Source organism: Raphanus sativus, chromosome 2 (genome assembly GCF_000801105.2).
Source record: "Raphanus sativus cultivar WK10039 chromosome 2, ASM80110v3, whole genome shotgun sequence".
NCBI lineage: Eukaryota > Viridiplantae > Streptophyta > Magnoliopsida > Brassicales > Brassicaceae > Raphanus > Raphanus sativus.
This window is the reverse complement of record NC_079512.1, coordinates 34,591,729-34,618,835: the sequence shown is the minus strand read 5'-3', so window position 1 is coordinate 34,618,835 and position 27,107 is coordinate 34,591,729. Positions and strand designations below refer to the sequence as shown.

The 27,107-nt window shown below is 35.6% G+C and overlaps 5 protein-coding genes and 1 pseudogene across 7 annotated transcripts; 3 read left to right on the top strand and 3 right to left on the bottom strand.

Moving 5' to 3' along the window:
• Positions 1 to 738: 738 nt before the first annotated feature.
• LOC108842101 (uncharacterized) lies at positions 739 to 2,408 on the bottom strand. Its single transcript, XM_057003294.1, has 2 exons — positions 1,546 to 2,408; positions 739 to 1,412 (listed from the first exon to the last, which is right to left on the bottom strand). Exons 1-2 carry the CDS (start codon positions 2,234 to 2,236, stop codon positions 760 to 762), a joined length of 1,344 nt encoding a protein of 447 aa, XP_056859274.1. The 5' UTR covers positions 2,237 to 2,408; the 3' UTR covers positions 739 to 759.
• Positions 2,409 to 3,802: 1,394 nt separating this feature from the next.
• On the top strand, positions 3,803 to 4,733 carry LOC108843438 (probable histone H2A.3). Its single transcript, XM_018616631.2, has 2 exons — positions 3,803 to 4,082; positions 4,261 to 4,733. Exons 1-2 carry the CDS (start codon positions 3,894 to 3,896, stop codon positions 4,468 to 4,470), a joined length of 399 nt encoding a protein of 132 aa, XP_018472133.1. The 5' UTR covers positions 3,803 to 3,893; the 3' UTR covers positions 4,471 to 4,733.
• Positions 4,734 to 4,792: 59 nt separating this feature from the next.
• LOC108839507 (disease resistance protein At4g27190-like) lies at positions 4,793 to 13,839 on the bottom strand. The gene is given in 4 exon segments (XM_018612263.2): positions 4,793 to 5,924; positions 5,927 to 6,089; positions 6,091 to 7,970; positions 13,725 to 13,839. Coding segments are annotated over 3 exon segments (2,940 nt in total). The 5' UTR covers positions 7,885 to 7,970; positions 13,725 to 13,839; the 3' UTR covers positions 4,793 to 4,941.
• A 967-nt stretch (positions 13,840 to 14,806) lies between these two features.
• Positions 14,807 to 17,460, top strand: LOC130508705 (fructose-1,6-bisphosphatase, chloroplastic-like; annotated as a pseudogene).
• Positions 17,461 to 20,903: 3,443 nt separating this feature from the next.
• LOC108843169 (kinesin-like protein KIN-14M) lies at positions 20,904 to 25,110 on the top strand. 3 transcript variants are annotated; one of them, XM_018616285.2, is made up of 17 exons: positions 20,904 to 21,061; positions 21,182 to 21,381; positions 21,552 to 21,696; positions 21,792 to 21,901; positions 21,981 to 22,100; positions 22,190 to 22,393; positions 22,484 to 22,660; positions 22,755 to 22,829; positions 22,904 to 23,050; positions 23,137 to 23,275; positions 23,347 to 23,456; positions 23,611 to 23,772; positions 23,853 to 24,061; positions 24,154 to 24,235; positions 24,324 to 24,428; positions 24,512 to 24,616; positions 24,703 to 25,110. In XM_018616285.2, the coding sequence occupies exons 2-17, from the start codon at positions 21,214 to 21,216 to the stop codon at positions 24,880 to 24,882; spliced, it is 2,238 nt and encodes a 745-aa protein (XP_018471787.2). In that variant the 5' UTR covers positions 20,904 to 21,061; positions 21,182 to 21,213; the 3' UTR covers positions 24,883 to 25,110. The 3 variants fall into 3 exon arrangements, with proteins under 3 accessions (XP_018471787.2, XP_018471788.2, XP_056859272.1); XM_018616286.2 differs by having other exon boundaries at positions 20,920 to 21,061; positions 21,167 to 21,381; XM_057003292.1 differs by lacking the exon at positions 20,904 to 21,061 and having other exon boundaries at positions 21,075 to 21,381.
• Positions 25,111 to 25,469: 359 nt separating this feature from the next.
• LOC108840977 (napin) lies at positions 25,470 to 26,244 on the bottom strand. Its single transcript, XM_018613771.2, has one exon. It carries the CDS (start codon positions 26,166 to 26,168, stop codon positions 25,617 to 25,619), a length of 552 nt encoding a protein of 183 aa, XP_018469273.1. The 5' UTR covers positions 26,169 to 26,244; the 3' UTR covers positions 25,470 to 25,616.
• Positions 26,245 to 27,107: the final 863 nt, after the last annotated feature.

Sequence of the window (27,107 nt, the reverse complement as noted above, 5' to 3'; positions counted from 1 at the left end):
TCGCAATTTCCCTCTTATGTTTTACGCGGTGTATGCAAAATACCAAATAGCTCATGATTAACCAATTATATATTGCCTCAGACTTTTTATTTGTTTACAAGTTATTGCTTTGGCATTTACCAGTATCCTCCACCCGTGAAACAAAAGCATCTTTCTGACGCTCTTCAACCTCCATCTTTTTTTTATTTTGTGCATTAACCCCCATTCCCGATTCCACATGATTCTAACAGCCAATAAACACCACTACGAACAAAACGTTCTGTCCTTTTCCACTTAGAGATCAGTGCCAAAACAACCTGATTTTATTTTGAACTTGAGCTTATAAACATCATCTATTAGTAGTTGCTAAAAATCTAAGGACTTTCCCATCATGTGGTTTAAATCGAAACTATGCCAACTATGCTCGGTTTACCAAACCAGCCTAAAAGTCATGCACGTTTATCTTACGTTTCCAAGAAAAGCAAAATCAAACCCAAGTAACAGGAGCATAGTGTAATCTTAATCAATACTAAAAGTGTTGACAATGATGAAATCATATTCTAATTCACTTTGAAAGAAATTTAATCTTAAGCAATTGTAAAATTGTTGATTGAGAAAAGAAGTAAGGTTAATACGTAAGAGTGTCAATAGTGACAAATTTTGAAATTTAAGTGTCAATAGCAACACAAATTACAGTTTCTACTTTCCAACTTTGCCTTCTTTTCAAACTCTACTGATACCATGCCAGTAAGAACTCTATTGACACAAAACATTTTTGATTCAGGTCTTGCAGATAACCACAAAACAAGGAAGCAAAGCTCGAGAGTTAAGCAAATAAAGCTCCTCAACATTAGTATACAAACCAACTTTACCCGCCAAAGAATCAAACCCATTCAACAACCCACCCATCTCCTCCACATTCTCCACCGGCCTATGAACCCTCCCTGCGATCACCCTACACACGATCAACGCCTTCCTCTCCGTCGTCTCATCGCCACCACCACCACCACCGTCCTCCATCGCGATCGACTCAAACGCCCTCCCGCTCGTCGACGCTGTGAAAACCCCGATCCCATTGTTCATCTCCCGTTTAGCAGAGAACCCGTTTCTTATTATCCGGCAAACGCAGCACTTCTCCGACGAGCACAGGCTCGTGCACCCGTTTACCCCTAGACCGCACGAGACGGTGGTTCCGTGGAACCTGAGGAGCTCGTTTCCGTCGGCGATACATCTCGGGTGTTTCTTCTGTAGCTTGCTTGCTCTGTTTTTGACAGTGTCTCTGTACTCCTCGAATCTCGCTAGAGTCTTTTGCATGTTGTGAACTTTCATGATGCGATCGATTCTCCCGCATTGGTTCTCTGTTTTTAACCAGCTTGTTTTGCATATCATCTCCACTATCTTTCTTGACGAATCTCCTTCCACGAGCTCCGTCACTGCGAAACTCCAAAGATGATATTTTTTTTAGTTTGAAAGTTCGAAACTTTTTTTAAGCAAAAAAAAAAAGTTCGAAACTTTATGACGTAAAGTACGAAACTTTTTTAAAGTACGAAACTTTGTTATCATTACCGGCGTGTTTGCTGAGATGATGAGCTTCTGCGGCCTCGAGTTTGCTAAACTTCTCGCCGCATTTATGGCAAGAAACAGAGGAATCGTCTCCGTTGACAACGGCGGAGTCTCTTCTGCTCTGTTCGTAATCTCTTCTGCTCTGTTTAAACGCTACACCTCCTCTGTCTCTCTCCGACGAAGCCTTTCTCGACGCTTGGCTCCCGTTTGAAGAGGAGTAATGCACCGGGGTTCCTGGTCTGAGAGTCCCCACGAACCCCCTTGCTCCGGTGGGGGAGTCTACGTCGCCTCCTCCGGCGGCGGTGATCTTGAGCTCGGAAGTGGAGTTGCTGATGATGACCTCGTGAGTGATGGGGTTGAGAAACTCGCCGCTTCCGATAGAACGAGGGCTTGAGCAAGTCGTCGTTGTTGGCTTTTCGAAATGTCGGTTGCTTCCGTGGATTACGTCTTTGAGATTGGCTATGGATCTTGAACAACCTGACCGACAAGTTGATCTCTTGGTGGATAATGTAGCATTAGCAATCTCTTTTCTTCTGGAACTCGGGTCGTGGACATCGGAGGTGTCGGTTTTGCAGTGGAGAGATTTCTTGAGTGAAAACCAAACACTTGGTAGCTGCTTCTTGTTCTTTTGAGTGTTTGTGTTTTCTTTCTCAAGCTGTTGCTTCTTCTTCTTTTCATTTCTTGAGCCTTCCATTATTGTATCCAATGTTTTGTCTTCTGAAGGATACAAGAACGAAAGAAGCAAAAACGAAAAGAATGATTGAAATGAATGTTAGATAGTGTTTCTATTTTCAGTTTTTAAAAGGTCTAAAAGAAAGAGACCAAACCATGAGTTTTCTTTTGTTGCGCCAAAGATAAAAACATACGCAAAGTAAAAGTTTAAACACAGCAGTAATTGTACTTAGGTAGCTTAACTATCTATGGACCATATATAGACACAACAGTGATCGTACTTAACTAACTTAACTATCTATGAGTTGGCACAGACAAGGATGGTTGCACTTAAAGTAACTTAACTCTCTATGGACCATAGATTGACAAGTTGTTTGATATTATTTGACTCACGAGGCTATACTGTACATGGTTTGGTTGTCTCTTGGCTAAAAACACAGCCTCACATTTCCCAAATGTAATGCTTCCAATATTTTGCATAGTTTGAATTGTATTTAGAATAGTGAAATCTTCACATACTGTCAGACCAAAAGGACTCTTCCACATTATGTTGTCCTTCCGACAACCATATGAGTGAAGAAAACAAAGAAATTGGAAAGCTGATTTGACCAATACCAACAAGTACAAAACCAAATTTAATTGGGTTTCACATTATTTTTCAAAAGGAACAGAAGAATTCTGTATACACGAATAGTACCCTTAAAAAATGATCTGACTATATAAATTTCCCATTATTTATGTAAACAAATAATAATTGTGTTGTGATTTTTATGTAGACATCTCTACATCCCACATTAATGAACAACTTAATAAGTTGTGTGATCCATCTATTTTGTTTTAAAGATTAGTAACATCCTATGGCCCAACCCACCACCACGCTCATGAAATGCACCTTTTCGAATGTCTCTATCATGTTTCCTTTGTTTGTTATCCATTTTTGGAGAAATTAAGCGAAAACTGTAGCTTGATTTTATGGTAAATGATAATTGGAGTTCTTTTTTCGTAGAATGAAAACCACTAGTGATGGAGATTTAGGGAACTGAAAAGGAATTTTGAGCGGTTAAAATAGGATTATAATATCAAAAAAAGTAAAACATGATTGTACAATTACTCATTTGGTTAGACGAAAATGTGACAATATCTTATATTTTATTATAAAACTGGGGATCAGATTAGTTCTTGGTCCGAAACCTTCAATGAACCAAAATTGTTGTGTGAATGTTATTGTTAGCAACCAAACTGTAAACAATGATTGCGGTAATGATTAGAACATATACAAAATTTGTTTAAAGGCAAAAATAATAGAACATGGACCTGACCCAAAGCAACATGGGCCAAAAGAATGATAAAATGAAAAGATCGTGCTACTTTGGGCTAAAATTAATAAGCCCAAATCAGCCCATGAATACATCCACTGAAACAGTCCGAGTTCAAAAGAAACAAAAGAAAGTGTCTAACCGAACGAAACTAAATCGTATCCCTTAAATGCACATCAATCTAACGGCCATAACTATCGATCCGCGCACTGACATATGATTGGTCAGGGATACTTATCTTCTCAGCTATATCAATACTCATGGCGGGTTTCGCTGTAACCAACTCATAATTGTTATCGTCTCAAATACGCTTTGCTTTGTTCATATACAACTTTTTAACCTTTCTAGAGAGTTTCTATAGAGATGGCGGGTCGAGGAAAACAACTCGGATCTGGCGCCGCGAAGAAGGCCACTTCTCGTAGTAGCAAGGCCGGCCTCCAATTCCCTGTTGGTCGTATCGCTCGATTTCTCAAGGCCGGAAAGTACGCCGAGCGTGTTGGAGCTGGAGCTCCGGTTTATCTCGCCGCCGTTCTTGAATACCTCGCCGCTGAGGTAACAATCACAGCCTCTTTTATCGATATTGATCACCAATTTAGATTCGCTTCCTTTGTTTCGAATTTGATGATCTATTGCATCTAGGTTTCTGGGTTTTCGATTTCGTATAAGAAATTTTTACTCTTGAGTCTGATTGAAGTTTCTTTAACGGATCTGGTGTGATCGATTTGTGTAGGTGCTTGAGCTCGCTGGGAACGCGGCAAGAGATAATAAGAAGACTCGGATTGTGCCTCGACACATTCAGCTTGCTGTGAGGAACGACGAGGAGCTAAGCAAGCTACTTGGAGATGTGACGATTGCTAATGGAGGAGTGATGCCTAACATCCACAATCTCCTTCTCCCAAACAAGAAGGCTGGCTCATCTAAGCCTACCGATGAAGATTAGGATATCCTAAGTGACAAAGAAGATAACGATGGATAAATGGTGTGATGTCAGAGTGAAACACGCAATGATAGTAGAGGACGGTTACACAACAGCTGTGTGGTTGGGTTGGATTAGTAGTAGTTGCAAGTTATATTTTGTTTCTGTTGTGTGAATATATGAAGAACAACATGTTTCCTTTCGTTTCCGGACACTTACATGCTTTAGGGATTCGTACTGTAATACTCCACTTTGTTGACTTAATGCAGTGGCTTGATGTTTATTCATTTTAAACAAAACTAAACTTATGACCCCCGATCCTGATTCACAGTTCAGAAGATGTACAGAAAAAAAAAACGGAACATTGTTGATATAGTTTTGCACACTCACACTTTCAAGACTCGAACAAAGTAAAGACACACCCAAATAAACAAGATAGTTTTGCACATCCTACACAGAGAAAAGAAAGTAGTGCTCTTGGACCTGGATTCTTTGTCAACTCTTCCACAAGTTGTTGGACATAAAATCAGGTGCCTTTTCAACAAAAACTTCTTTCAATGGCCTGAAACAAGGTTCAAGAGTTTCTAAAGAAGGATTATACCATGTCAAACGTTTCCACCAACTCTCATCTCCTTTTATTTCCTTGATTCTTCCACAAGTTTTGGAGCTTATAGGTAAAGTATGTAGGTAACCACAGTTTCTGATTTCCACCTGTTCAAGACACTCCCAACTCTCTTCTTTGTAGCAAACACTCCTCAGCAGTGGAAGATTTCCCAGTTTCATGATACGTACCTTTGGTAAGAGAGGTTTTTGTGGACCATTAAGAGTTTGGCGTAGATTCCGCAAGGAGTCACATTCGTAAATATCTATCTCCTCCAGGTTTGGCATAGTGAACATGTCTACCTCAATGAGTGTTTCAAGTTTGCGGCACATGCTGACCTCAAGTAGTTTAAGAGCTGCCAATCTCAACCCTAGCTGTGCTTGTAGTTCCGAAAGGGAGACCAAGTTAACTTTGCGCAGGCGAAGTTCCTCCAGAAATGGAAGTATATCTGGAGTTGTGGAGGATCCTTTTGGACTTTCGGTGGATGCCTTCTCTATCCCACCACTCAACTTAGCAACCTCAATAATCAGAGATTTCAAATTCACGAATGTCTTGCTACCAATGAGCAATTTATTCATCATTCCTTGGAGCCCTTCACAATTGTTCAGTGCTACAGAGGTTGTACAAGCAACGAGCCACTCCATGGATACTTGTGATAAGTTGAGATTACCTATTGTTAGCCTCCTCTTATCGTGTCTCATAGGAAAAACGTAGCAAAAGCCCACCTTAAGTTGAAATTTCTTTAGTCTTTTGATCCAAGAGTTGCTCTTTGTTAGAAAAGACGGAGAACAAGTAAGACTTATAGACAGCACCTGTAAACCGTCGCTTGCAATCTCTTCAAGTGTTGCTTGGCCTTCTTGTTCTTCTCCCTTTACACCCAATGGTAGTGACTTGATGTCATATATAGTGTCTCCAAACTTGATAACTGCGAAACAATTCTAGCTGGAACAGTTTCGAGGTGAATTGTTTGCGAAAGATCAAGGTGTTTAAAGCTCTCCAGCTTTTCTAGCCCTTTTGGGAATTCTTTGATATGTGTGCCACAATAGATCCAGTAGCTCAAGTTTGGCAAGAGTTTCTAGAGAAGGTAGTTCTGTAAGTTTAACACATCCTCTTAAGAAAAGAGAATGAAGTTTGGAAAGCTGCAAACAGGAATGGGGCAGGGAATTCACGCGTGTCCCACTTAGATTCAAGATCCGAAGAGCTGGGAATGCTTGCAAGAACCCCTCTGGTGCTTCTTGTAGAAGAGAGTTTCCCTGTAGCAGTAAGGTTGAGGCTTCCATGCAGTACTCTTCTGCGAGACAAGGAAGCCTTTCGAGCTTATTGTTCATCAAAGAAACCCTTCGAAGCGAAGGAGTAAATTTGTCTTGTCTAATCTCTTGCAAACCTGTACCGGGCATGACAAGCGAATCACAATCATTTTGTGCGGAAGACATAATCCATATCGCAAAATCTCGGACAACATCATGCATTTTAACTGTTCCACTGCGAGAACCATCTTCTAGCAGGCAGTAGTCCTTTAAGCTCTCCACAATTGTGATTCCTTCGTCCATGTACTCCTCGCGGGAACCTTGTACCTCCATCAATCCTTCAGCAATCCAATACATCACGAGCTCCGTAACTTCAATGGAGTAGTCTTCAGGAAACAAAGCACAAAGAAGAAAACAAGATTTTGGCTTTCCTGCCAACAAGTCGTAGCTCAGTTTCAAAGGCAGGTAGATCTTCTCTTCAATGCTTGTGACCCAAGGTACCGATCTACTTAGCTGATTCAAGGCGTGTTTCCACAACTTGACATTTGTCTTTCCCCTTAAAGCTGTCCCGACTGTGATGATAGCCAAGGGCAACCCGCCACACTCAAGTGAAATTGCTTTTGCAATGGGCTCAATAAGATCTGATCTTGCAACCTCTCCTGCATTCTGGCAAAACAGTTCCCAAGCTTCTTCTTCCCACAAGCAATCCACCCTCACATCAAGATCTGTCCTCATGCTACGACAGACTTCTAGAAACCTGGAAGTGAGAATGATTTTTGAACCCTTCTTCTCTTCTGTTCGTGGAATGCCCAGAAGATCTAAATCAATATCTTTCCACACGTCATCAAGAATAAGAAGGAAGTTGGTCTCTTTCTCAAGCCTCACATAGATCCTTCTTGCCAGCCTCTCTACAGTTTCTTCCAACCTGGTGTCGATATCTAGTCTCTGAGCGATCTGCTTTTGGACCGTTCTCGGATCAAAGTCTTTGGATGCTGTAGCAAAGATCACCAAGCCAAATGGTTGAGTAGCAGCCTCTTTCTGAAGCTTATTGTTCAACGTTCTCACCAATGTCGTTTTCCCCACTCCACCCATACCCCAAATACCAATCTTCTGAACCTCGCTGCTCCTCAAACCATCTGTAATTTTAACTAACATACTCGAAGCGGTTGTTTGATAAAGTACTGAAACTCCTGGAACATGTTCAACTCTTTCCTGTACAGAAGCCACAGCTATCATGTCTAAAAGATCTAAACCTTCCTTTTCGAGCATTCTAGCTTCGTTGAGAATCCTGACGAGTTCCCTGCTCAGCCTGGATTTCAAGGACTTACCACACGAAACCAGTTCCTCAAGTTTGGACCTTGCTTTAGTGATAACCTCCTCAGCATTTCTTTGCCACCCCATTAGCTTGAGTCTAAATGGTTTATCTCTGTGGTCTTCATTTATGTTGCCCTTAAGCTCAACTAATCTCTCCATCACATCGTTAAGAGCTAGGACGTTTGATTTGAACCTTATGGCATTGACGACCCGGGAGCACATTGAGTCACACATAGGACCCAAAATCTCACCCAAGATTGGGGCCAAACACTCCATACAAGAGATTTAGTTGCAGAGTTTCCAAATAAAATTTCACAAAGAGAACCAGCTAGACAGAGCAAACCCCAGTACTTCAAGAAAAGCTGCATTAAAGAGACGTTAATGGTAAGTTACAATTTTAACTATTAGAAGTCTCACATATTAAAACTAAAAATCTGCTTACTAAGTAAGTGTAAACAGATTTTGGCAGAAAGAAATCAAGACAGGGTTCCAAAAAATCAAGAACTAATATTTTGGCAGAAAGTGTAAGAATATATCAGAAGCTCGATCCCCCCCGGACGCTCAGACATTTTTAAGTCATCACAGATGAGGCAAACTAAAAGAAAGATGCAAAAGACATCAAATTTTCGCCAAGACGCTAGGGCTTTAGTTGCTGGCAGACTTGCAGAACTATTAAAGCCATAGGAAAGGAGTGACAGTGAGGGAGACAAACCCGGAGTAAGGTCCAAGCGGAGGAAGATGATGAAGCGGACTTTGAACATCTTACTAGAAGACCACAGGGGAGAGATTGAGAGCAAATGACCCGCAAGAGAAGACAACGCTATTGGATGAAGCACGGACATCAAAAGAGGCCAAATATGAGACTACCTTTTGGAGAAAAGAAGAACATGAGGATCCTTAAAATGAATCCTCAAAATCAGGCAAACGAGTGAAGCACGAAAAGCGACAACGAGGGTTAGTCCTCAGAACCCCCCCAAGGGAAATTACGACACAGGCATCGGTTTAGCCATGGATCGCCGTCAAGAGATCAAATGGGTGAGGTCCTCGGCAGTGAGCCTCATAACCGTTTTTACTCAATACAGAGTAGAGAAGCTCCAAAAAAAAAGAGGAAAGCGGAAGCAGTGCAGTGACAACTCGAAATTCCGGTGGGGCTGTTGCGATTAGATCTTACTCAGATATGAGCTCGAACGAGCCGCAGAGGGCGCACACAAAGGCCTTAAAGGCTCCCCCGATTTGTCACACCTCGTCAGAAACTCCATAGGAGAGATGGACACACAAGTCTCCCGCTAGACTCGCTGGAAACGGCCTGCGAGAATCCAGAAAAACCCGAGCAAAGTGGAGGGGCAAATGCGAAGAGGCTAGGAGGAGGCAAGCGAACCCAAGCAAAAGAATGGTGGCCACCACCGACGGCGATTTAAGGCCACCGGACCAACGAAATCGACAGAGTACACGAGGGAAAAAGAGTGGAGAGATTTAAGTTACTACAGTTACTTGCACTTTAAAATGGGCCTTAAAGGCCTACACAGGCTATTACAATATTTTAAACATGTGTGATTATTATACTGTTTTTTATAAGACAATTTTCTAAAATAATTATTTTCAACTTTTTTCATAAAAATAGATCTTAAGGAAAAAAATGACAAAATATTCTATTTAATAGGAGAAAAATTATTCTACTCTAAATATATATATATATAAATAAATAAATTAATTAAAATAAAAGTAAAGAAATATAATTTTTATAGTTTTAGATTATATGTTTTCAAATTTTTGAACTTTTATAATTTCTTCTTTTGAAGTATATTTTCTAATTTTTTTAAATTCAAAAATATTTTTTGAAACTATTTTAAAATTTTTCATTTTCCAACTTTTAATATTTATTTTTTTTATTTTATAAAATTTTAAACGTCAATCTCAAATCTTCATCCCTTAACTCTAAACCATAACGTCGAGATTAATTAACCCAAGAGATATAAAGTATATTTACATTTTTAATAAATCATTTTGATCATTTTGGAATCTATATTTGTGACAACAAATTTTTTAATGATATATTATGGTATTTCTCTTCTTTATATAGTTAAAGAAATTATTGGACCATTTAAACATATATTATAGTTCTTATTAAATTAATCATAAAATAATAGTATACAATTAATATTTTCATTCTTTCCTTAAAGTTAACATATATATTTACTTAATATGCTTAATATATATATATATATATATATATAATTAACGATTTTAATAATATAGATTTGATAATAATTTGCATATCATCTATCATTTTCTCTAGTTTTTTATTATTAAAATAAATTAAATAATCATATTATTAATATAATAAAATTAATTTTCTGTCTATATTATATTTTGAATTTTTAAAACGACTATAAACTAAATAAAACTGTTAAAAGTTTCACATTAATAAATTTATATCAATAGCTTACAAATATAACAAGATACGAATTTTCACAAAACCATATAAATAACAAGTCTCATTTTATATATATATATATAGAATAAGATATACTATATACCATATAAAATACAAATATTTTAATTTTAAAATTTACAGTGAATTTTCAAAAACTATTATAAATATTAAAACTATTAAAAGTACTACACTAAAACTTTTGTGATCAATAATTATTTTTTTTGTTATAAATGATCATAAAAAAACCATATGATTAGGAAATCTCACTTAACAAATATTCGTACTAAATTGTATTATATATATTAATATCATTTAAATTTAATTATATACTATACAAAATAAGAAAAAAAGTGATTATTTATATTATTTATGATAAAATTATTGTAGATAAACAGAGTAATTGATTTGATTTATGTGCTTGCTCATGTAATAGTTAACGATTTCTCAATTATTCAATATGTATTTATTATTTTGTTATTTCATATTATTTCATATTATTTTTTGGATCAAAATATTATGTAGTATTATTTAAAAACATAAAACAAGTAACAATATCTGTAGTGTTCATTCTGCGCGCATATTTTAAGCTAGTTATGATATTATTATGTAAATGACTAATCCGGTTATATAATGATTTAACGTTCGCTACTAGTGTTGAAAAAAAAGAAACAAAGATATACATCAAAAAATTTAGTCAAAAAGAAAAAAAACAAAGATATACATCAATACAACTCATAAAATGAACGATTTGGAATCAGAGGGAGGTGATTGGTTGGAATTTTGATATCTTGTGTATTTACATGTTTTTAAGCTTCATTCTAGTCCTTATATTGTTTCTTTGCATGCATTTAGAGTGCGTTTAGGTTGCATTGCACTACATTTGTCTCTATCATATATTGGAGATGCTTGTTGGTGACTTTGGAGACATTTGAGGGATTTTGAGTCAAAAGGGTGAAAGATGAACATGGATAAAGGCCTTAAAGATATCTTTTGAAACTCAAATTTTGGGAAAACAAAGTAAATTGAATTAGCTTTCTAATGGAGGTGGTTTCAAGTCATTTGGTTCTGTATTGAAGGAGTTGTGATCAATCTACTGGAGGCATATCAACCCTGTAGCGACATCAGCATAGCGACCTCGCCTGGTCGCTAAGACGCAACCCGAGCCATCATAGCGACATGCGTAGCGACTTACCAAGTTGCTATGATGGGAGAAGCCAGAATCTAAGAATGACTAAATGTTCGTAGCGACTTCTGCGTAGCGACATGATCACGTCGCTAAGAGGCCACCCGAGTGAGCGTAGCGACCACCATAGCGACTTGCAAAGTCGCTAAAGATCCTGATGAGTTGAAGAGTTCTGTAGCGATCTACCTGTAGCGGGAAGCAAGGTCGCTACGGGCGAAAAAGACTGCTTTTTTATTGGGTTGACCTAGAATTGTTGGGTTGACCCAGCTCGTTTTTAGACTTCTATAAATACCTTTTAGACCTAATTTTGAGGGATATCTTGTTTTCTCTGTAATCACATTAGCTATTTTGGTGAAAGACTTAATCTTGAGCTTCTTTTCATCTCTATCTCTTGTGATTATTGATCAATCTTGACCACTAAGCATGATTAACCTTCAACCATCCATGGGTTTTGGGTTATTCATGTCTATTAGTGAGTAGTTACTTTTTGGATTCATGGGCTAGGGTGATTAGGGTGATTAAGTGAAGATCTAGGGTGTTTAGTGTTAGATCTATTGTTTTCTTGCTTGTCTACTTCTCTTAATGCTAGATTAAAGTTGGCCTCTTTATTCTAGAGCTCTAGACATTCCCACCCACAAGATATTTGATGAAATGTCTGAACCAAGTAGAGCTTGCTCTAAACTTATCTTACACAAAGACCATTGTGTTAAGGGAGTTTAGATAGTTAATAGACTCATCCCTAATGATTGCTTAGATCTTTTAGTCTCAAAGACCTTTGATGTCTAGTTGATTAAAGCAAATGAACATTTTTTTGACCATAGAGCTTGCTTATTTCAGTGTTCTAGACTTAAGGAAGTCTTTTGATTGAAAGTTTGCCACCCTTAGATTGGATCTTAATCACTTAAAGTCAAATGCCTAGCCCCATGAGTCCTATTGTCCTTGATTGATTGAAAGCTTGCTTCTTTATTGCATTTTAGCATTGTTCTAGTTCATATCATCTTTCAAAACCTGTTTGCACTTAGATTAAGCATAAATTTGTATTCTCAGTGCATTGAAATCACATAGGATTGGTTCGACATCTCATATACTACTGCATTTGATAGGGACCCCAAAAGTCATGTTATCAAATTTATCTCTCTACTTTAGTTTTATTTATTTTTAAATCACTAAACCTTACCAATTATGTTATAGCTTTATTTTAGTAGTTAAAACTTACATCAAATTTCTATAAATTTTTATCAATCGTGCTTTAACTTTATTTTTAAAGCTATAGAAAAAATTAAAGCAAAATTTTTTCTTATGTATTTTAAGTAAAAAACTTAAAGCTTTCTATTATATGCTGTAGAATCTGTAAAACAAAAAAACTATCTATAATATCAAATAAATTAGATAATCGTAATAAAAAACATATATAAATATTTAATTTAATTTTGGGTGTTTTTCTAAATTATTGAAATATTTTAAATAACATAATTATTATTTACATATCACATTTTAAATAACAGTAAACTTTGATAATTTATAAAACAAAATAGTAATATAAATTATTTAATTGATAAAAATTAATTATTTAATATATATGTTACATATTTTACATATTTTATTTTAAAATATCTACAGCCTATAACTTACAGCTACAACAAATTTAACTACAACAAAAGTCTCTACAAAAAAATTCTAAAGTAACAACTTTACAGCTATAACCGATTTACCTACAGCTAAATTTTTAAAACCACAGTCGAACCAATCATCACCGATAGGATGGAAGAGTAATTTTGACCTATCCGTATAATTAAACCCTCATATTTTTTGTAATTTTTCAAGGAGTTATTATTTGAAAAAAAAAGAATCACTCTATCACCAATCAAACTAATTTACAAAAGTAGTTTAGATTTTGATTTTGATTTTTATCTACGGAACAAACAAACAAAACAGTAAAATCTAAAAACAAAAGAAAACTCCATCCATTCAATAGTCTATTCTGACAATCCTGGTATAAATAATTTTATGGATGAATTGGCTTAAACTTATTTCTCAGATTTGCAAAAAAATTGATATATAGGAGAATTTAAAAAAAAACGATAATTATGGGAATGGTTGGAAAGAGTTATATCTTCGTATTTTTTTTTGCTGTAGAAATAAAACTGTACATATTTTTGATGTGGCTGAAAATAATTTTGATGTAGGATTTTAGCTGTAAGTTTAAGAAAGATTTAATGATTTCTATATAAATTTCTAAAACAACAAAAATAAGTGTTCTAGATTTATTGATTTCCATAGCCAAAAATAGATAAAAAGGAAAGAAAAATATGTAGTTCAAAAAAATCTTATAAAGTATGATTGATAAAATTTAAGGCCGTAGAAAAATTCTACAACACTTCTAAAACACTTGTCAAGCATCTCCTATGTAAATAACTTAACAACACTTCTAAAACACTTGTCAAGCATCTCCTATGTAAATAACTTATATGAGCGTTGCCAGATCAAGAAAAAACTTACATGAGCGAGATTAAACAGATGAGGGAGATTGAAGTCGATCATCCATTTAATTACATCTCCATTATTGCTTGCTAACAGGAAAGGAAGTCGATCACTTGTATTAATAAGTTCCACGGTATACATATACGACCTGTGACTTTTGAATGTTAATCCTCAAGACTTTTTGAGAGGGAGAAAAGACAAGAATCTCCACGTTGAGGCATTTGTTTTATTATATTTTTTTGACCAAAGTTTTATTGAGTTGCTTAATATGGTTAACTTCTATAATCAAACTCTCCCAAACATATTTCTTTAATTTAAGTTACAAAAACAAATTTCTTTAATTTAGTATCATCTAGATTGAATACAATAATGGAAAGGGCAACAAAAAGTCAATACTTTGAATAGGATGATATCTAGCAATATACTTCATTTGTTTTATTTTAATTAACATTTTAGACTTTTACACACATATTAAAAAAATCATTTAATTTTACATATTTTCTATATAACTATCTATATAGCATTCATATTTTAACGAATAAAAAAATAAATCAGAGGATAAAATGCATTGAAACCTTAAAACGACATTTACTTTGCAAATTTTTATCTACATCTACAATTAGAAGGAAATGGAGAGAGTAATACTCACTGGCGACTGAATTTGACCGTGTTTTTATAATAGTTTTCTTGACAATTGTTACTGGAGGTAGTTACTATTATTGTAGTGCAAACTTCTTTTTACATGAGGAGTGCAAACCTTTTCTTTTTCTTTGTGGCATTTGGTAATAGAGAACTAGAATGGCAGCCTACATTTGTGGAACTCTGAGGTGCAGCAACTCATTCGCGGAGAGAAGAAAGGGGTAGGAACCTAGGAGCTAGTTTGGGGTGCAAATATTTTGGGGGCCAAATATCATTATTTAAAAATTTAATTCTAAATTTACTCACCCCCCGGCCCCCTCCCCCTTTTATTTTTGTCCACTGAAAAAAGTCAAAACTATACATGGTTGTGTCTTGGATAGCTTGTTGGATTGGATAAAACACTAGTTTATTTAAAAATGGTACTTCTTAGACAGTACTCCTTGGCAAGGTGGCAATTAAGAATGGCAAGAAATTTTCCGTCTAAGATCCCATTTTGGATCACAGTGGTGGGGGTCCCTACAGAGTATTGGTCAACTCAAACATTTCAGAGTATTGGAAATGCCATAGAAGAGACTACGGATGTGGACTTGGATTATAGTAATGTACGAGTTGTGCTAGATGGTTTTAAGGAGCTTTTCTTGGAAACAACCGTAGACTTCACAGGCGGTGAGTTCTATGAGGGTGAAGAGGTACCGGTTCGTCTCTCAAGTACGACAAATTATTCGGTTATTGCGACATATGCTCAAGCCTATGCCACCATGAAGATCTTTGTCCTCTGAGCACTAAGAGTCCAGTGAAGAGTTGACACCTCAGGCAGCAAGAGTTTGATCCTAAAGACGAGGATCTCAGACCTAGATGGAATAAACACCTACCACATCACAATATGATTGCATACATACATTCTATAACAAGCTTAATCATGATATCAAATCTCTCATCCTGAACTTAATAAGTTACAGGAGTTGAAATAAGTTATGGTGATGAAAAAGTTCATTTTTATAGAACGTAGATTTGTAAAAAAAATAAAAACACATGATATAAAAGCACTTTTAAGGAAGAAAACTGTTGGTGTTAAAAAAAAAGAGGAAGAAAATGGCCATTTATGATTTATCCTTTTTGGTTGTACTTTTAAAAGGTTTTGAGTACGATTTAAAATGAGTTTTGTTTTTTGAAGATAATTTAAAATGGGTTTCTTTGACTAAAGATTTATGTGGTAATGTAAGAACTAGATTCTAATCCATGTTTTAAAGTGCGGTATTTCTTCTTTTAAAAATATCATTGGAAAATAAAAAATAGTTCTTAATTTTAAGAGTATCTATATATATAAAAAAATGTTCTCTCCCTCCTGGTTGAGACACGTCATTAATTTATTAAACAAGAGGATGACACGTATCAAATGATACGATGCGTTCTGTTAGGTTATCAAATGGGCTTTTACAGGTTTGTTTTGTTATGGGCTTTGAATAACGGTCTTTGAGTTGAGACCAAAACTATAGCTTCGCCGTCGCCTTCGACTTCTTCAGGAGTGATGACCTTTGGTATCTAGGGTTCTTCGTATTGATCAAGCACCAGTTAGGTCAATCGACCATGGATGTTCTAAAATATTGTGTGAGAAGCATCTTCGTGAGGATTCTTTGGCTTGAGATCCGTTTGCGTCGTTCCGTCTGCGATTTCTCTCCTCTGAACTGTTACATGAAGCATTGATTCAACGGCATTGACGACCTTTTTAACTCCTTAGACCCATTCCAATCAGGATTACACATTCAATGCATATTACATCTCTTCAAGGCGGTGGATCTACAGCTATAAAAGGGTAAGCTTTCACCCTGTAAAACTCATCCTCTGTACTCCTAAAAAAACAATAGAAATTTTCTTTTCACTAGAATGGCAAACTCACAGAGTGCTTTTTTATACAGAATCCCGTAAGCCTTTATATGTATAGATTTTGATTTTGAGAGAGTGCATTTGTTGTATTGTCGAAATCTGGGAATCATCTAATACTAATTGATATAATGCTTTTCTATAGGAATGAAGATATGAGTAAATCCATTTTCAAGCTCGCTGATTTCTTGATCCTATTCTTTTTGATTGCTCATGTTAAACTATATATTGCTCAGTCAACTACGTCGTTGTCTTCGTTTCTCTCGGCGGTTACTCCAACATCGACGCTGCAGTTTCCACCGGTTCCATCTTCGGTATCTAGAGCCCCAATGACGAGTGTATCATTGACTTAATCTCCTGTGTAATTAACTACTCTCCCTTTCACCTTCCACATGGCCACTCCGAAAAGATACACAATGTACATAATGTTGTTGATGTTTGCCTGTTTGTTTCTTTCAGCTAGAGTCAGAAGAACAAAGTTGTATAGTTAACGTGTGTCATCTACGCTAGGCAAAGTTGTCTTCGCCTTCACCATGGACTCAATGTACTGCGAGTTCGTCATCATGCAAGAGAACATTGAGATCCCCAAAGCCGAGAAAATATGCTCTTTCAAGTTTCAGCGAAGTGAACTACCAGCGGTGGGACTAGGATCTGAAGAGTAGTACATAGGTGATCTCAAGGATCCAGGTCGAATTGGGAAACCTTACTCGGCAAGGTACATTGGAATTTTGATCGGAGACTTTTTATATGACTTTGTTGTACGGTGGGATTTACGTGTACCCACGTGACGTCATGAGCAAAAAATGAAAAGCTTAGCCTTTTGAATTAGTATGCACAGATGAGTTTCATTGTTGAAAAATCTGGAGGAAAAGGATCATATAGCCACCGGAGAGCACTAGATATCCCACTGGCCAAGGTACCTCTTAAAAGCATTTCATCTTTATTTTATTATATTAGTTTATATCCAAAGTTTGTGTCATCAGACAAAAAAAAAATGGGATACATGACAGATATATTAGAAGGTTATACTTTACATCGGAAGCAAAGAAGAAATGAAGAAGCTGGATGATGAATTTGAAAGATTCATGCGTTTTAGTTTTGTTGATTCCAAGATTGCATAGCGGTTTTATTCTGATCACATTATGTAATGATGATAATTGTTTATCAAAAATTTATAACACATCCTGTGAAACTCTTGGTTAACTTCAATAGCAGCTACTTATTTTATGTTACATTCACATTATCTTGCTCACCTCTTCAATATCATGTTTAACCTATCATAAATCGTTATGAAATGTGATCCTCTAAAGTCCAAACCACAAACTCATTTTTCATAACCCAAAATATAGGAAATCACATTTAACCAAGGTTTTGAAAACCGGACCGGACCGGCCGGTCGGACCGGTTGAACCATGACTCCTTCATTTGGCCGAGTCCGGGTTAGTTCAAAAACCGGATTTTAGTTGAACCGGTAAAACCGCCCAAAACCCGTAAGAACCGGTGAACCGGTTTAGTTGAAAAACCCGGTTTATATATTTAAATCTAATTAGACCATTGTTTTTCATTGATTTGTAAAATTGAAGATAGTTATTCTATTAGTTTGCTTTGAGTTAGCTAAATGGTTAGTAGATTTGGTATAACGAATGAATAAAAGAGTATTTGTGTGCACGAAAAGAAAAAAATATAGATGAACTTTTTTACAGAAATTTGAACTCACGTAGTGATGGAGAAGAAGATGAAGAAATATGGAAAAAAAAGATATTTGAGAATTAAAAAGTGAGACTGCAATTATGGTAGATAAAAAGTCAATGGATCATTAATATTTATTTTAATACAATATCAGCAAAATAGAAAGTAAATCTACTGTGTATATGGTGATGTTATTATATAGAAATGCACATACATACTGTACAACCTACTAATACTGAAACCCGATTAAACCGGTCAGACCGGATTGAACCATGACTCATAAATTTTACCGGTTCATTGTCCGGTCCGGTTTTCAAAACCTTGCATTTAACCAACCAGTTGTGAATCTAGAATTATAAAAAACATACAATCAAAAGGCCACGTAACATCATCCAACCTTATATAATATTCTATACGCTGCAACTTTTTAATATAGACATAAAATAACCATCAAAATCAAACATAATTTTTTTAAGATATATAATTCCTCGCTGCCCAAACATTCTTACAGACCATAAATATTATTTGCAAATTCTAACATAAACACACACACAATAAACATATAAAATAATATAAATATATATATAACACGTTGAAAAGAAAATAAAAGAAAACAATTTTAAGAATAATCTACTGTAAAAAGGTAAATTTAGTAAGGAAATAAGATAATCCACTAAAGTATATAAAACTAAACAACAATATGTTAATTTATTTACAGGTTTATTTCTTTTCTACTAGCAAAAATATTTTTTTTTAAAGAATCTCACGGTTTTTTATGGTTCATCCAACTCCAGAAAATCATAAGAAATGATGTAATGCTACATTCAATTTTTAATATATATATAATTAAAACATAGATTATTTAACAAAAGAAAATCATTTAAATATTTTAGCAAAAAGAAAAAAATCATATTTTAATAAATAACAAGTAATATCTATTTTAAAAATTCATAACTATTTTCTGATAATATATATGGTTTATTTAGTCAACATATAAAAATTTAACTTATATGTATATTTAAAAATAATAACAATTTATGTTAAATATTTAATCTAACTATTTAAATTATTTGTTAATTTGTATCCCGCCCGTAGGGCGGGTCGGTCCTAGTGTATTATTATACTTTTTCTTCTTCTATTCTATTTTAAGTGAAGTTTTAAGATTTTTATTTTTGGTTTATAATATGTGATGTTCTCACTATTCTAGGTAAAATTAAATGTCATTCAAATTTTGTGACCAATTACAAAATCATGTACTATTTTGTTATTGGTTAAACTTGTTTTATTTAATGTGCTTTTTATATAACCAAGATAAAGTGCATAAAAATTTGTATTTTCTTAATAATTGTGTAAAAACTTTAAACATCATTTAAAATGGTACAGAGGAGTACTTGATTATGTAATATGGTTATATGAAATGACTTCATAATATTTTAATTATTTATTTAAATGTCAATATTGAGTTTTACAAGCTATCTAGCTCGACAATAGCTAGGAGATGTGGATGAAGTTGTGACAATATCATCTAATTTGCTCAGCTTGATAAAAGATGGAAGGGAGACAAAACCTTCTATCAAACTGGAATAGAAGATAATTTGAAGGAGAAGAAAACGTGGTCGCTGCGGTTACTCTAGTTACTGCTTTTTTTTTTGTATTATTGGTTATTTTATTCTAAATTTCTGTTGTTTTATTGGTTATTTTAGTCTAAATTTCTGTTGTTTTATTGGTTATTTTAGTCTAAATTTCTGTTGTTTTATTCGTTGAGATTCAATCATTCTTAAAATCTTGTAGTAGTTTATGTTTTTAATTTGAAAGCTTTATTCAAAAAAGATAATCAAATTTACATATAAACTGAATTTAATGTGATAAAGTCCACCTTCGGGACCATTACAGAATCTGAAATAGTTTGCTTTTCCTCGTCGTTGATTTCACATGAAATTGTGACGACACAATGCGAGCATCTGAGTGAGACGATCGATATAAAAAAAAGACTGTAGCTGGACAGTTTGGCCCATAACCTTTAGGCCCATGAGCGTGAATAAGCCATGTAGTTTTGGATCAAAGAAAAGGGTAATTCAGGTAAAATAAGAAAGCAACTTTTCTGAAAAGAATCTGTGGTTCCTCGTCTGAAACGCCATGTTGCCGACGTATAGTATTTTACCGACACATGCTGTTTTCTTCCGAATCGTTACTATTAACGTTTATCGATGTCACATTCATGTTTTACCTTTTGAATTTTCCTGTAATACAGTTGATATTAAACCAATGGAAATACCAAACTTCTATGCTATATAAATACGAAGGTAGACTTTTTTTTTGCTTTTGAAGGTGGACTTTTTTGTCGTACGTCCTATATAACACAACTTTTCCAACTACTACTACGTACGTGATAAAATCTTTAGGTCAAGAAACGTTAGATTCTTAGCCCTTTTACAGAAAAAAAAGAAAGAGACGTTAGATTCTTTCATCCAAATGAACCGATAATATAGATTTACTTGCTATCTACACACGATGTACATGAACCAATAAGTGCAATATCTATTTCAAATCTGAAATTCCAAGGAGTTATTTAGTTGCAGCTGAATTTCAAGATATAACGTTAGACGGTAGTTAATACATTGAATTCATCAAATACTAGCTTTTATTGTTAAAATAGCAGATTTTCATAGAAAAAGACTCTTTTTTTTTGTAACTGATCATAGAAAAAGACTCTTAAAACTGGAATACAGCACTTGGAGTTGGGGAATAAGAGAGAACATATAAATCCAATGTATCTGTTTGACCGTTTCCGAGTTTTTCGAAGAGACTTCACAGAATAAATTTGCATTCCCTTCAATGTATCCTTTAACAAAAGAAAAAAAAAATCAAAATTTCGACCAAAAACAAAAATCAATTAATTTTCTCTTAAAGTATATGATTTACTGAAATATTAAATTTATTAGGTGAAAAAGGTTAAAAGAAAACAATAAATAAATCAACGGGTGTGATGGTGAACGCAGATCTAATCAACGGCCCCACATTCATCTCTTTTCTCCAAACAACAACAGAAACAGAAGTAGCAAGCAGCAGAGAGCGACCGTAGAACAACAGAACGGAGACTTAGTCTTACCTCCGCCTCTAACCAGAACCCATTAAGACAACAAAAGGTCTTCTCTTTTATCTCTAGTCTCTTGTCTGCATGTCTTTTCTTCTTTTTGTTTGCCATTCACCGAAAGTTTCAGTCTTTATTAATCTTTTTAATTCACTGATAGTGTTTGTTGTTTTAGCTCAAAAATCACTGAAAAAAACAAATAAAAAAATGGTTGGTGAGATGACGAACGGTGGAAGAATCAGGCAATCGTTTGCCGGAGCTAGAGATCTGACGAGCACCGAAGGATCTGAGTATGGTCCCGTTGAGTTTACCAGAGAAGATGTTGATGCTCTTCTTCATGAGCGGATCAAATACAAGAGCAAGTACAACTACAAGGTTGATTTGTCTTTATGTTCTGTTTGGGTGTTTGAAATCGATTTCTCTCAGTTTCATGCAATCTACCAAAACAAAGTCTTATTATTATTATAAGGGTTTTCCTTTTTTGGTAGCTCAGTGTTGACATTGTAGTTGCTAAATCTAAATGTGTTATGGTTTTGGTTCTGCAGGAGAGATGCGAGAATACTATGGACTATGTGAAAAGGCTTAGGCTTTGCATTCGGTGGTTTCAAGAACTCGAGTTAGACTACGCGTTTGAGCAAGAGAAGTTGAAGAACGCTATGGAGTTGAATGAGAAGCATTGCGCAGACTTGGGTGTGTTTCGAGTTTGCATAGCTGGTTCTTCTTATGAACATTTGGGATTTAACAAAAAAAAAAAAACTTAAAAACTTGTATGCATCTGCTTGCAGAGGTTAGTTTGAAAGAGAAGGAAGTGGAGCTGAATTTGGTTATCCACGAGCTGAGGAAGAACTTCTCCTCTGTTCAGGTGCAACTTGCCAAAGAACAAGCTGAAAAACTGGTAAGTAACTGCTAGATTCCGGCTAAAAGTAACTCGTGGCTAGCTTGTGGTTTTCTAACTTTATGTTGTTCTGCTCAAGGCTGCAACTGGTTCGCTTGAAAAAGAAAAAGAAGCAAGGCTTGCTGTTGAAAAGTTACAAGCTGCTCTTACAGAAGAGCTGGGGAAAACGCAAGGAGACCTTCAAACAGCTAATCAGAGGGTGAGGAGGAATCTCTGAGAGTTTCGAATTGAGAAATGGGTTTGCTATAACTGACAGGGACACTGAATGTTTTTTGTTGTATGTTTCAGATTCAAGCTGTCAATGACATGTACAAACTCTTGCAAGAATATAACTCAAGCTTGCAGCTCTACAATAGCAAAATCCAAGGTGATCTTGATGAAGCTCATGAAACTATAAAGCGAGGAGAGAAAGAACGGACTGGCATTGTAGAAAATATTGGAAACTTAAAGGGTCAATTCAAAGCACTGCAGGATCAGCTTGCTGCTTCCAAGGTGATTTGAATTTGTGTTTATTCAATTAAGCAAAAAAAAAAAAACTGTTTATTAGATCATGGTATAACCTGTGTGTCTTGTTTTCTTTAGGTGTCTCAAGAAGATATCATGAGACAAAAAGATGAATTGGTGAACGAAATTGTAAGTCTCAAGGTGGAGATCCAGCAGGTCAAGGATGACCGTGACCGCCATATTACTGAAGTTAAAAATCTGCAAGCTGAAGCGAGCAAACAAAATGACTTCAAAGGAACCATAAATGAGCTTGAGGTTTTATTTTCATCCTTGAATGCACTCGTTTATGTTCATTAGAAAAAATACCTAAAATGATTATTGTTTTTTGTATGTAATTTTGTTTCTCCAGAGTAAATGTTCTTCTCAAAATAAGGAGCTACAAGAGTTACAGGATCAATTGGCAGCTTCTGAGAGGAAACTGCAGGTCTCATCACATAGAAATGAATATGTACATGAAAAATGTTAAATTCTTGTTTCCTATTTGTTCATGTTGGTTAGGTGGCTGATTTGTCTACCTTTGAGAAAATGAACGAGTTTGAAGAGCAAAAGGAAAGCATTAGCGAGCTGAAAGCTCGTTTAGAAAAAGCTGAACTTAAACTCGTCGAAGGAGAAAAGCTACGGAAGAAGTTGCACAATACCATACAGGTTAGCACTCGCCATTTTTGTCCATTTCCCTTGTGTGAACTGTGGAGTTTAGTTGGCTGATTCTGAAAACGTTTTAAACGTTGCAGGAGCTGAAGGGAAACATACGCGTGTTCTGTAGGGTTAGACCTCTATTAACAGGTGAGAATGCTAGTGAGGAGGCCAAAACCATTTCATACCCAACATCTCTGGAAGCACTTGGTCGAGGCATTGACTTGATGCAAAATGGTATTATGACTAAATCTTCTTTAAACAACAAAAAGAAGAAAGAGACTCATTTGATGTTTTTCTACGGACAGGACAAAAGCATTGTTTCACATTTGACAAGGTTTTTGTGCCTAATGCATCACAAGAAGATATTTTTGTAGAGATTTCTCAGCTTGTTCAGAGTGCTCTTGATGGTTACAAGGTAATTATCTTTGTTTTGGCTTTGTTACATTCTCTCTCTCTCTCTCTCTGCTCATTTCTTATACTGTCTAACCAGTCAATCAAGCTACTGAATAATGATAATGATATGTTTCAATGCATATTCTTGGACTAAAGCTGCTACTAAACATTTTCAGGTTTGCATCTTCGCATATGGACAAACGGGATCTGGAAAAACTTATACAATGATGGGCAGGCCAGGAAACCCGGATGAAAAAGGACTGATTCCTCGATGTTTGGAGCAGATATTTCAAACGAGGCAGTCTCTTCGGTCACAGGGTTGGAAGTATGAGTTGCAGGTAACAAATCTCCTAGAGACTAGATATAGTTAGTCTACATCCATGGTATTATTGATTGGTTATGTATATATGTATGATAGGTGTCTATGTTGGAGATATACAACGAAACAATTCGAGATCTCTTGTCCACAAACAAAGAAGCTGTGAGAGCAGACAATGGCGTTTCTCCTCAGAAGTATGCAATCAAACATGATGTTAGTGGGAACACACATGTTGTGGAACTCACTGTTGTTGATGTTCGAAGCAGCAGAGAAGTTTCTTTCCTCTTGGATCATGCAGCTCGGAACAGGCAAGTAACTGTTTTTGAAGAATGATTCATCTTTGAGAGAAGCTGAAAAGCTGCTAGTGATTCAAACTGTTTCCTTTAAATTTTTTGTGCAGGTCTGTAGGGAAGACTGCTATGAATGAGCAATCATCTAGAAGCCATTTCGTTTTCACATTAAGAATCACTGGTTTTAACGAGGTACTGGTTTGGTTTATTTACTGGAACAACATGATTTAATAGTTTGGTTTTGGTTTCACCTAAACCAAATCCGTGTGTTTTCTTACAGAGCACAAAACAACAAGTACAAGGTGTCTTGAACTTGATTGATCTTGCTGGTAGTGAGCGTTTATCTAAGAGTGGATCAACCGGTGATAGACTTAAAGAAACTCAAGTAATATCTTAAGAAAATATATATAATTGAACACGTTATATATAGACACCTCATGAATAACGATTCTTTTCAATCTAACTCAGGCAATCAACAAGAGCTTATCGTCTCTAGGCGATGTCATATTCGCCTTAGCCAAAAAAGAAGATCATGTACCCTTCAGAAACTCGAAGCTCACTTATCTTCTTCAGGTAAAGAAACAAAATTACATGAACATTTCACCATCTTACATATCTTTTAGATCAGAAATGAAATTTTGTCGAATTCTGTTATCCAGCCATGCTTAGGTGGTGACTCGAAGACGCTCATGTTTGTTAACATCACACCGGAACCTTCCTCTACTGGTGAGTCTCTGTGCTCCCTCAGATTCGCAGCAAGAGTGAATGCTTGTGAGATTGGAACTGCACACCGTCAAGTTAACAACAGGCCGTTGGATAATCGTTTGAGTCTTGGATGAGATTTTCTACTCCCAAATCCAAAAACAAGAGAGAGAGGAAGTTATGTTGATACCTAAACGTGGTCACTACTTTACTTGATGTTGGTGCTTAATCTGTATATAACTTGTATTAACCTTAAGTGTGTGTGTTTTATCTATGTGTGGACTAAATCATATTAATGTTCTGAAATCTTGAATAGACAAGCCTTAGATAAACAATATTTACATTAATCATACTATATTTGTTAAGTGGTCCTTTTCTATCATATTCTATGGCTGTGATTGACAACAGTTAATCTTAAACTGAAACACATTTTATATTACTGCTCAACATTATTTTCTACTAAAGACTAAAGAGGCTTTAAAACATAGGAGATCGTTGTATTATAGTGGTGGATACATGAGACTGCGATCAAAAAGAGTTTTGAGTATCTGATCAAACCAGATTTGAGTCATTGTTTGATCCCAATAAATGATTTTTATCATTGGTCTTGAAGGCTTAATTAGGCATTTAGTCAATCATGTTCATTAGTAAACTACTTCATTGTGGATAAGAATAATTGTTTTTCTTTGGGTCGCTTAATTATCACTTTATAAGAAGTAGCAAGAGTGAAAAAACTTTTCTTTTATTACCGTCTACGGAGTAGTTCTTATTACACTAGCCTCGTACATTTTACGTTACATTATTTATGGAATACATCAACAACCACACTCATCACCGTGGTATATACACTCTCGAGGGTTTCGTTTGGAATCTAGTAGTAGGGCCCAGGGGTGGTCTTCTGGAATGGACAAATGCTAACTTGCGGGATTCTGCAAACTCTAGGTAAGTGCGTAGCGGTCTGGTAGATACGGCTCACTGCTTGCTGCATCTGCTGTCCCTGCTGTCCTTGCTGTCCCTGCTGTTGTCGAACCTGTTGTTTAACGGCTTTGGATGCTGCTTTCAAGGTTGGGCAAACACAAAGGGGCTCTTCCTGGTGGAGCTCGTTGCAGCACTGCTGGAGTAGTGGCGGCCTCTGCTGTGGGCCCTGGGGGTTCTCCATGTCGTCTTCAAAATCAAACTCATCGTCGAGGGTCCAGCTAGGACCACTACCGGACTGCCTTGCCTGCCTGTGGAGCCATTGTTGGCAAGCTCTTAGGTGTTGTGCTTGCTGAAACTCCCTCCTACATCTTGGAATCCTGAATGGGCCGGCAGGGTTTGTGGCATCATCTTCGTCGACTTCCACAACCGTTCTGTAGATGGAGGCATTGGTGAGAAGGAAGAAGAAGGCAAGAGTTGCCGAGACGAGGAAGAGCTTGTTCGCCATTTGTGTATGTTTTTTTAACTTTGTTTGCTATGATGAGTTTTGGTTTGAGTAAAGAATGAAGCTGAGGAGTTAATTTATAGGTGAGAAGGGAGATTTGCATGGCGATCACGTGTAATAATGCATGCATGTGTGTGTTCGTTGTGAGAGAGAAGCTCTTATGTGTTTGAAGTGAGTGACAAGTGACAAACAAAAACAGTCGTCCGCATCTGCATGCTCTGGCCTATGTGTGATGTGTTATGTGTGTAGCTTTTGTCCTCGCATGATATCTTATGAACGATTTTTTAAAAAAGGAAGGTTAAAACTGGGGCTGGTCAAGATGTCCAATCCGGAAGAACCGAACCGAAATCGATCTGAAAAAATGATATTAAATCTGAAGTGAATCTGATCAAACATCCGGATGAATTTAAAATTTTGGTATTTGAAGAACTAAAAACAAATTCACCAAAACTAAAATACTCTAGGTATCCGAAAAATATCTGAATCATAATTATATATTTAAATATATTAATTATTTTAGATTTAATGTTAAAAATATAATTTTTAGAAAATTATCCAAAATATCTGGAAATATATACAAATAGCTAAAACTAAATATCCAAAATAACTATTTTTTTTTTCAAAATACCAAAGTACTCAAAATACGTAAAGACTTTTCCTTCCAAATACCTAAACCAAAATAATTTTACATTAGTTTTAGATATTTAAACATACATTATTTAAACTTAAATGTTATATGTTATTTTATTTTTAGATTTTGAGAATTTTAAATTATATATGAACTTTTAGTTTTTTTAGAAAATAATAATTTAAATAGGCATGTGAACTCGAATCCATACTCAAACCAAGACGTATAAATACCCGAGTGAAGCTTAACTTTCTAATCCCGAAAACTTAAAATTCGAATAAATTCAAACCAGACCCGAAGGATATCTAAATGTC